Consider the following 11393-nt stretch of genomic DNA (forward strand, 5'->3'; position numbering starts at 1 on the left):
CAAAACACAGTAATTTATTTAGAATACTGAGATTATATCTGAGCTGGGCCATTAAACAGGACGCCTGTCCCTGCAGAGCGCGAGAAAAGAATGGATTTATTGACCAAAGTACAGCCGGTTCTGCTATGATAGCTGCCGGTCCGTTCAGGTCTTTTTCCACGCCGGCCGATTACATCACAGAGACGAGAAATCGACAAACAATTCAGCTGGTGGCACATTGGAGCCACATCGAGTTATGGACAGCCTCATGTCGTGAACATTGTGTATATGCAGGCTGCTTTTGGACCTTTTCATGTTAGTTTTTGAAGCATTTTATGTCATTTCTGTTCTTCTGTGAAGGTGCTCAGTTAGTTTGACGCTCGGTGCTTCTCTGGAGAATTTGTTAAAGTGCAAATTCAGTCGGACGACAATGTTAGAGCCGTGGTTTTAATTGAATTAACATGTTTTGTTCTTTATTTAATGTAAACCTTTTGGCTCAAATCATAAAGAGATACACAGCAGAATATCCATCTGTCAACAAAATATCTCACGAACCACTGGGCGAATTTTAACGAGTCTTTCAGAAAGAAATCCGTGGATGTACGTCTCCAACTGACCCAATTCAAGATAGCTGCCACACCCAATTGACCATTAAAAAAACACAAAATGCCCCAACTTAGTCAGTCTTGCAGATACTGAGCTGAAACCTGGTGTGGTAGTAGCTGAGAGTCACTCACAACAAATACTCTAAGTGCCACTCACTGCGTGAGATCTCCTGGCTCTGTTCAGACTAGCCATCAGCTCGTCAGTCTGGTCACAGTTAAACTCCTGCTCTCCAAACCGGGGTCGTTCAATGAGCTATCTGCAACAGGTAAGATACTACTGTTTGTAACCTTTACACAGAACTTCCTACAGAGTTTAAAATGTTTGATTTTTTTTTAAACTTTTACCGGACAAGTAGCTAAAAACAAACTCAGTAATAATAAGTATTATGTGTCTGAGGACTTTAGGTGTTCTCTGATGTTGCTGCAGGTTTTCTTGGGCACAAAGAATGTTAACATTAAACCGCAGAAACGTGCGTTGCGTTTGTGAATTTAAAGTAAATTATTAAACGGTTAGCCGTGTTTGTGTGACTGCTGATTCTCTGATCTGTAGCAGCCTTTAAAAGGACCATGCTTTATCTGATCTATTTTATATTCTCTCTTTTAACAGCAGTGCTCTATATTTAATGTCATAAATATGCATTTTATTGACAAAACAAAATTAAAAATCCTCGGTGACGTTTGTTCATCAAACAGGTCCGGGGGTCTAATTTGAATGGAGGTAAGAGGGTATCCCCTTTTGATTGCTCGTGGATTCAGCTAAGCCTTTAATCTCTTTTCAGCAGACATGTTGTGTGTGGGAGGTTCTGTGTGAAAGATGGAAACCACTGCCTCTTGAATATCTAAACCTGTGATGTTACAGGTTTCATGTGTGTGTGTGAGAGTGGGGCGGGGGGCTTTAAAAAAGGTGTTCATCCATCACCTGCCCACCACTCCAGACAGGTTTGCAGCTGCACCAAAGCCTTCAATGAACGGGCTATTTTGGAAAACCGTGGATTGTTATGCAGAGTGTTTCGTTCTGGTGCAACAAACACACCCGGAGTGTTGCCGTCTGTCCTCCACTGCAGAGTTTGACCCACTCCGACCCGTCTCTGCCTCCGTTCGGGTCAAAAAGAGACAGACGTGAAATCATTCAGACATTTTCACATTGCAGCTTTGTTCCTGCAGGGGTGCGTGTTGGAAATTTGGAGAGATAGTTTATCATCAAAGGAATGGTCCTCTTGTTCTACATCATGGCTTCAAACACACACACATGTGTGTGTGTGTGTGTGTGTGTGTGTGTGGTTGGTTGACCTCATCCAGAAGACTTCAACACAAACTGCTGAACGGTTTGTGTTCATGCACGACGATGAGCACTTCCTTTCCTCACAACATCGCAACACTTATGGCCCGCCGCCAGAAGCAAAAGGGCGATCATGTTTTTGCCCATGTCTGCGTAAACGTGCGTGTTCATCTGTCTGCCTGTCAGCAAAATATCTCATGAACCACTGGGCAGTTTTTAATGAAACTCACATCTACAACTGAATAACGTTTGAGGCGAAACCGATTCAAGATGGCTGCCACAGCCAACACAAACTTGTCAATAACTCAGTCGGTTTTACAGATACTGAGCTCAGGTTTGACGTGGTAGTAGCTGAGAGTCATCCTCAACACAAACTTCAAGGGCTACCAGATCTCTCATGGATCACACAGATCATTATAGTCAAGATTTGACTCAAGCGTTTATAAGTCTGCCCCTTCATATCATAGGATAAGCTTAGTTTAAAACTCTAGCGGCGGGCGATATGCATTCCTTCAAGGAATGCTAGATCTGTATTTCCTTAATGGGTGAAAATCAAATAAATTAACTAAAACGAAGGGTGATGTGACACAATGTTTTAAAAGTTGTCCCTCTCTCCACTTTTCCTGACGGTGCTGCTGACAAAAACAAACACAAAATGATCATTTTTATTATCTATATATCACCTTTCACAGATAAAACTCACTGTGTTTTGTAGTATAATAAATAAAATAAAATACTTCAATAATAATATTTAAGAGACTTTAATTTAGGGTTGTAGAAAAAAAGCTAAACGTATTTAATAGAACCAGCACAGTCAGTGCAACAACAAAAAAAGAGAAGCTCGCACCAGAGTCAAGGTGCTTAAAAGGATCGATCTTTTTAAAACTGGTATGAGGAACTGAGCATTTCTGTGGAGCTAATATTTAACTGCTTCAAAGTAGCCCAGTTCATTCACAAAACTACTAGATCCATTTATCAAGACACTGTAAGTTAATCATCTTTACAGCTAATGACATATCAGATGATTGTAAACATGTGCTGTGAGTCAGATACTTGTTCATTCTTCAAAAAACAGCTTTAAACTGAGGACAGTTTCATCCCATCAGTCAGTCAGCAACAAGAAGCGCCACAGGACAAACTTTGTGGCGTTGCGCCCCCTGGTGGCTAAGATGAAGAAGAAAATAAAACCGGCCATTTAAACGTACCGTTTGCGTAACCCTCTAAAGACCCGCCCACCGCACCGCAGCTCATTGGTCCGCGCCTCACAGAGACGCACGTGATTGGTCAGGCCATGCCTTCCGTCACAGCTCCCGGAACACAATGTAAACAGACTGGATTGTATAAGTAACCGACTGTGAAGGAAATATCGTCTCAAACCCTCTAAATCTTTTACTTATTTATTTTCATCTTTATCGAAGAGCCATACAGTGGAGTGCGTGTGTGATGGAGGAAGAGGTCTTGTAAAAATAAATGGTAATTTTAATCTAAACTTTAAGCAGATATGCAGATGAAAACGCAGTCATATGGGAGCAAATCCTTTTCTGTATTTGTGAGATGAACTTAGTATGCACTTACATAAGGATCAGCCGATATATTGGCTAATGTAATAGTTAATATATTTATAAAACAAATTAATTACTAACTAATAATAATAATTTAAAAAAACAGACAAACATCTTATTCTTGATTTTATTTTACTATTTCCTCCTCTGACTGGTCTGCATTCAGTGCAGCATCTCCCTCGAGCTGAAAATACTTGTCTTAATGACAAATAGCTGTTCTATAAATTATAACATAAGGATTTGTTATAATAAAATTTTCATAAATGTACTAAATATGATGCATTACTAATCTTTGGAGGTTAACGAGAAGACACAATTTACTCGTTTAGACTAGAATATTAAAACTGCTGTATTTATTTGGCCACTTGGGGGCAGCAAAACAACTAACCTGTAGGAAATGTACTGTTTAAACCAGCAATTTAAAACAACCTAACATGCAGAAGTGTCAATATGTCAGAACAAAGTAACTGTCTGTAAAATATATAAACTGTCTGCTGAGAAGAGCCTTTCAGAGAGGCTGAAGCTCTAAGAAGAAAAGATAGGCAGAGATTCACCGGTCTGCAACAAAACTGCATCTAAAAGGAATGGAGGAATTTCAGAATAATGTCCTCAATGGAAAATATTCTGAAATAACTCCATTACTTTTAGATGCAGTTTTGTTGCAGACCAGTGAGAGAGTTTAAAAGGTCTTCCCTATGTCCTCAATGGAAAAATGGAAGACCTTTTAAACTCTCATTGTTTACAGTCCATTAAATTAATCAAAAAAGCTCAAGAATCTGGGGAAATTCCTGTGCTCAGAGGACAAGACCAGAATGGATTCTTGGGGTTTGCAGGCCCTCGGGCAACACGTCATCAAAGACGAGCTGTGAAACAAAAAAAATCAGCAAAGACGACTCAGGACTGTTGAACAGAAAAGAATGGGACAAACCTCTCGTCCACAACCTCCAGCAGCTGCTCTCCTCAGCTCCCAAATCTTTACAGTCTGTTGTTAAAAGAAGAGGAGGTGCCACAGTGATAAAACATGACCCTGACACCAGCTTTTTTTTTTTAGATGTGTTGCTGCCATCAAATTCAAAATTACCTTATTTTAATGGTACCATTTCATAGATTAAACATTTGGCATGTTTACTGTGTCCCACTGTGTACAAAATATGGATTTATGAGATCTGCAAGTCGTTGCATTCTGTTTTTATTTACATTTTACACAACACGGGAACTTTTTCAGAATTGGGGTTGTGTCTTTAAAACTTCCCCACACGAGACGCTTGTGAGAGTTGGTGCTTTTTTATCTGCTTACCAGAAGAAAAGAAACAACATTTGATCCGCAGGTCAGCCAGTTTTGTTCATCTGCAGAAGAGTCTTTGTTGCATCTCTGCTCCACGCAGCCTAATGACAACCCGCCATCTGGTCGCCCCCCTCCACGCCTGAGGAACAGAGCAGTGAAGAGTTCGATCTTAAACTGGTTGTGTGAAAACAGCTGAGTGGGACTACAAAAAGATCTGGTGGAGAGAATAAACCCTGCTCTGGCAGGACATCCAGACTGGTGGGTTTTTGTCTTTGGGATGGGTCAACATGATTCAAACAAACCAGTTTGTCATCTACTCCACAAACTGTTGCAACATCGAATAGCACTTCTTCTAAAAGGTGTCACTACGTCTGTCATCACGCAGCGTTTTAATGGCTCACTGAGTTGTTTTTTTGTTTTTGTTTTTTTTCAATCGCCTACTAAAACTGTTGGCAGAGGACACGTCTGATAAGACTCGCCCAAGCCTGATTGTTGAATCTGCTTTTTATAAACGGATTGCGTGTTCCCGTCATTCAGCCTGTTTCTTTCACATTCATTTTGACAGAACGAGCGCTTTGTGTGACAAAACCTGCTGACAGCAAACACGTTTTTATTCCTGCACAGGATGGTTATCACTTCTTTCACTTTTTGTCTTGTTTTTTTTTAAATAAAAATTGCTCTTACTGTTTTATTTATTGGTGTTTTGTGTGTTTTAGAAGCAGCTCTTCAGCACTAAAGGAACCATCATCCCTGCAGCTGATTAGCTGGAGGAAATGCTTTAGTAGCTACGCTTTGCAAGGCTTCTGAAATGTGCATAACACTCGCAGATACAAATGTGTCCAAGTTTTAATGGATTATATTCTCTTAGTGGTAACAGCTGCAACAAAACAAGATGGAAAACAGATGTCTGCCTCTTCGCAGCTCTCTTCCACTCATAATTACCTCATAACCGAGATTGGTTATGTTTTCTGTAGCGTCTGTTTGTTTGTTTGTGGACAAGATCACTCGAAAAGTTATGAACGGATTATTTTGGAAACATCAAACACGGCGCAAGGAACAAGTGATTAAATTCTGGTGGTTCAAGGTCAGAGATCAGCCCGAGCTCTAACTCTGCAGCTGGATATTAAACTACACAGCTGGACATCTCATGGGTCAAGGGTGATCACCACTGATTTCAAGGTCATGGGCTCAAAGGTCAACATTATAGCTGACACAGTGGTCTAACTCTGCAGCAGTGTGATGTAGGAATGTCAAATTCATGGGTCAAAGATGATGCCTGTTGATTTTGAGGCTCATGGGGTCAAAGGTCAAGCTCACAGGTAACCCCTTTGTTAAAAACGTGTCTCTGCTCCTACATGTGACCCTTTTGTTTCCTCCACCAAGGAGGTTCTGTTTCTGGTTATTTCCATTTGTTTGTCTGTGAGCAAAGATCAGGTAAAAACTAAAGAACAGATTTGGGTGAAATATTCAGGAAATGTTGGGGTTGTTACAAAAAACACTGCATTAAATGTTGGTGCTGATCCAGATTATAATCCATATGGCACTATTTTTCAATCATGCTGTGGCCTCAGCTGAGGTGTGCTCTCAGAGTGCTTCTACTTATTTACAAAAGAAAGGAAACAACATGACATTTCTTAACTTGAGAAAGACCTAAACTTAAACTAAATGATGTGCTGATGTCATAAATAATTCAGGGAGTTTGTGTAATATCATTGCTTCCCCACATGATGTCCATCTTCTCCCTAAAACACCCCACAAATTTTCATCTTGAACCTTTTTCCACTGAAAGGTTCAGGGGGAATCGGCTCATTCCTGTTTTATGACATTCTTACCAAACAAAAGATGTTCACAAAAGCACACTGATACCGACTTCACTTATTGTTAAATATGACTCAGTCTATAGTTTCCATAATCCTAAATGGAACAAAGATGCTCTTTGAGGTTGTTGCTGAATATGTTGGGGTTTTAGCCATTGTGGCGAGGAGAAAACCATCACGCAGAATCAAAACGAGCTTCCAAGAACAATAGCAAAACTCAAAGTGGGCACTACTTCTCAATAACTTGTAAGAGGAAGTCCAAAAAAAGAAGTCAAAACAGAAAGTCAAATGTCCCATTTGCGGTATAGCGTCACATTTACAAGTACCACAAACCCCATAAGACTTTTTTGCAGATATTCACGACTTTCATTGTGTCCAATACACATATTGTGAACCAAAACTCTCGGAATACTGGAAGTGAAATCCCTACAGCAGATCCAAAGTTGCTTTTTATAACTCCAGTCACATTACAGTTCAAGTGTTAATATTTTAGCTCTGCAAATACCTGATTTTAAGTTTCCTCAGACTGCTTTGAGTCCAGTTACTAGTTAAGATTGTTTATAGTGGGGCTCAGTGGTACGGTTGTTAATTATTAATATCTTACCTGCTGCAGATGACTTTTTGATTGACCTCAGTGTGGAGAAAATAGATTTAAATTCTGACCGGATTGACGAGCTAACAGTGAGTCTGAATGGGGTCCGTTTATTTACAAGAATATATGAAAGCACAGTTGGGGTCAGCAGCAGCTAGCGGTAGCACTTCCGGTACAGCCTGGGACATCTTTGGTAGGATTATTATGTATCTGTCAGAATTACACGTGTAATGCCCAAACTAACAGTGGTGTAAAGGTTGTAAAAATAATATTTGTATCAACAGTATGGGGTCGCTTCATAAAACAGCCTGGTTCCCATAGGTACTCTGTAAGTACACTCAAATGTGCCCTCTGTGTACCTTTGTAAGTACCATAAGTGTACCCCTGTAAATATCCTGTAGGAATCCTGTACGTGGTTCCAAAAGTACCTGTAGTTACCCCATAAATACCCTGGATGTACCTCTGTAAGTACCCCTTATGTATCCTCATAATTACCCTGACTGTACTTTCATAAGTACCTTGCTTGTGTCCTCATAAGTACCCTGTCTGTTGTCACCATTTTACGTGTTGCTCCAAAAAGCCCTCTGAATTAAAGCAGATAAGATTAAATTCCTTTTTTAAATGTTTCATCACAGAAGGCAGGATATGTTTATGCTGTAGATATTATGTTGTTGCTTTGTGAATTTGTGTAGAAGTTTCAGATGAAGCTTGTTTCATTAGCTTGCCTTTAAATTTGAAATGAGGACACTAAGTCATGAGTTTTCAGGGAGAGAGGAGAGGAGCTGTTTATTCTCGCTGCTCTGCAAATGTTGGGCATAAAAAATAAAAAAAAATAATAAATATGAAAAATTTTTAAAATTAAACTAACTAAAGCCGACGCTTCTGCCATCTAACAAGTAAACACGAAGTGAAATAAAAATAAGTAAAGTGCGCCTGTGCGTGTTAGTTACATGACTCCCGCTGCCGGCACATCACGTGACTTCTGAGAATCGGCGCGCGGAGAAAGAGAAAGCGAAAGCAGCTCCAACACCTGATCAGGAGTGAGTTTGCGGTTATTCCTCTTGGCTCCACCTTCAGAAGTGTCTTCAGTTTTCTGCGTGTGGTTCTCCTGCAGCCCTTCAGGAGCTGAACCCGGAGCTGCACGGCTGCTTCAACGAAGTAAGTCCATTTATTTAACAAACAATAAGAACAAAAAAAACTCTTCACAGACCAATGATCACGTTTGTCTCACGCTTCAGCTCCAAGCAGAAAGGAAAAGCTGCACAGACGTGTCAAAGTGAGCCCAGTTTCATTAAAATGCGTGTATGTTTCACGCCTCTTTCGTTAATTAGTTTAACAGGCGTATGTGAACGGAAACTGGCTTGGATCTGGATCTGAATCTGGATTTTAACCGGCTTGCTTTTTTTCTGTATATATGAGACTTTTGCTGTGACTCTGTGCTACACAAATAGAAAAGAAGAGGCAAATATCCATCAATCACCACTTTTTCATTTAACCTGCAGCATTTTCCTTTCCTTATTTTATTTTCTTAATTATTAATATTTTTGTTTCACTCCTCCAGGACCTAAAATTAGAGGTAAACCCAGAGGCAGTACCAATATTTACAAATCAGAGCAGCCAATGGCTGATTTACAACACGGATTTTTCTTATTCTTGCCCAACATGTATTGTCCGTTGAACTTATTTTAAATAAAGTTGTATTTTACGACACTTAGAAGGACTTGGACACTTAAAAGCTGTTTATATTAAAAAGCACCGTCCCTTAAGTTGTGGGCTACAGCAAGTCGCTCCCGACTCTTCGTTGTCCTGATGGGTTCAATCTGTCAGAGAGCCTGTTATTTCAAAATAAAACCTCCTTATGTGTAGAATAAATCAGCTGTACTGAAAGCTTCTGAATAAATACATTCAGCATTCAAACTGAACCTCAGACCTCGTTAGTCAGAGGTTCATTTAAACAAATCCAAACTATAAGGCAGAAACTTTATTATTACAAGCTAAATAAAGTCTGGGTCATTTGATAAGTGATGCAACAGAAAGTGAAAATACTCTTCGTAAAACATGCTGTAGACTTTTACGAGCTCATTGTGTCTTTCTATTAGTTGTTAAAATTGTTTTCAGTGTTTTGTTTCCAGCCTCTCTTACTGAACCGAAGTTTGACTTTTCAGACATCTTTGAATAGAAACGTCTGCTCAGTGAAAAGTTTGACTTCATTGTTTTGGTTTGGTTCGGTACAATCTGCATTCCTTCATAATGCAAGTCGTTTTTCTTGACATCTCTCTCTGTCTCTCTCCTTTGTTTGTCCTGCTCAAGAAAAGTGAAAGCGTTTAAATGTAATTAAATATTGTAACCCCCTTTCCCAGCTCTGCATGATACCCAGACACTTTACATGAACTTTGAACCCGCACAGGGACAGCAACTGTTGACACAGAGTCAGCATATGTTTAATGTTTTTGGCAGCAGTTTGTTTTGTTTTAACCAAAAAACCTAGAAACACCCCCTTTAAAACTGACAGAAACAGTTTAAAGCTGTTGGATAAATCATGATTTAGTAAGTGCAGTTTGTTTTTGTCGTGCACTTCTCAGAAACAAAGGAATGCATATCGCCCGCTGCCCTACACGCCGAAGTTTAAACAAAGATCTCAGAGTACGTGTCTCAGCTCCTGTCGCTCAAAATGATCTGTATCTATAAAATTTGACTGAGCTATAGGCTTTTTTTTTTAAGTGTGTGTTCACTAAAATTCATTAGCTGTCACGGCCATCTAGAATCAGCTGTACAGGTACGTCTGATAATTACTTTCTGAGAGATTCATTAATAATCCGTCCAGTGGTTCGTGAGATATTCTGCTAACAGACAAATGAACACACAGAGACAGGCATTTCCATGATCACCAACCTTTTATGGTGGCGACAATCAACAGGCAATGAAAAAAAATAAAAACGAGTTATTAGTAATAGACTTTTTACGATATTTATGCTTTAATTAATGCATAAGAGGCTATATATCCTTATGTTTGGAGCAGGTAATGAAATATTAGGAGTATAGAGATGATTTTATTATCTTTAACTTCCTATTTATTAGTTTTTTTCTTGTCACAATGTTTAGTTTTAGCGCACGTTGCCAAGAATTTGTCATATCCAGAGTAGAGCTGAAGCGTTAAGCAGCTAAAACCTTTCATTTAAGAACAGATTAAAGACCTGGCATTCCATGAAGGACTGCATATCGCCCGCACATCTCACGCTGAGAAGGGAGGAAGTTACATCCGTTTAGGTCGAGCCTCAGTCTTGTGCGTTATCTCGTGAGATGAATGCCTCTCGGCTACCACCACGCCACATTTCAGCTCAGCAGCCGTGAAGCCGCCTGAGTTGGAGCCGTTGTTGTGACGCCTAAGGTCGGCTGAGCTTCTGAGGTGGGAGGTGGACATGCAGCAGAGGACGAGCGGCAGTGGTGTCCAACCCTGGTCCTGGAGGGCCACCGTCCTGCACGTTTTAGGTGTTTCCCTGCTCCTCGACGGGACTTCAGGTTCTGCAGACACCTGTTAATCACTCAGTTGTTTCACAGCAGAGAAACACCTAAAACGTGCAGGACAGTGGTCCTCCAGGACCAGGACTGGACACCACTGCAGTACAGAAACGATGACTTTACGCTGTGAAAGCTGGTTGTTTAAGTAAACCAAGGTTTGATTTGTAGATTCTGTGTCCACGGTTTGTTCCTGCAGCCTGTAAGCGTCAGAGAAATGCTTAGTTATCGTTTGTTCTTGAGTTATGAAGTATTTATAACGGCTGTGTTTATTTTTTCTGTGTTTCAGCTCAGATGAGAGGGAGCACAACTAGCCTCCACTTGCCTTTTGATACTTCCTGGTCTTCGTAATACTTTTAGGATCTAAGCGACATGGAGCCCGGGAGGAGATCGATCGGAGCCCGATGATCGAGCAGACACACATCAGTGATGGAGAGCCTGCCCGTGAAAAGAGAGAGAACGGGTGCCAGGGGTGCTCACGGAGAGGATTCTCCTTGCTAGGATGGTCAGAGACAGTCTGGACGGAACGGTAGTGCAGAACCAAAAACGGGACAGCGCAGCCGAGGAGCAGAGCCAGAACCGAGCCCCGGAAGAAACCGCAGCGCCGGACAAATCCCGGAGCTCGGAGAAAGTTAAAGCGGAGAGCCAGGAGACCCCGGAGACCCCAAAGAAGCAGCTGAACTTCCTGGTCTGGAGCAAACTGAGCCGTGAGGAGGACTCTGACTCCTGGAGCCCGGTCAGTTCTGGGGGGGTGGGGG

At 40.8% G+C, this 11393-nt stretch overlaps 1 protein-coding gene across 1 annotated transcript in view; it reads left to right on the forward strand.

Moving 5' to 3' along the window:
• Window positions 1-8136: 8136 nt before the first annotated feature.
• LOC108250426 (suppressor of cytokine signaling 1) overlaps window positions 8137-11393 on the forward strand; it is a 7954-nt gene continuing 4697 nt past the window's right edge. Inside the window, exons 1-2 of the mRNA XM_017440337.3 lie at window positions 8137-8277; window positions 10925-11371. Coding sequence (XP_017295826.1) covers window positions 11138-11371 — 234 coding nt within the window. The 5' untranslated portion in view covers window positions 8137-8277; window positions 10925-11137. The remainder of the gene's footprint in view (window positions 8278-10924; window positions 11372-11393) is intronic.

This window comes from Kryptolebias marmoratus, linkage group LG3, assembly GCF_001649575.2.
Source record: "Kryptolebias marmoratus isolate JLee-2015 linkage group LG3, ASM164957v2, whole genome shotgun sequence".
Lineage (NCBI taxonomy): Eukaryota > Metazoa > Chordata > Actinopteri > Cyprinodontiformes > Rivulidae > Kryptolebias > Kryptolebias marmoratus.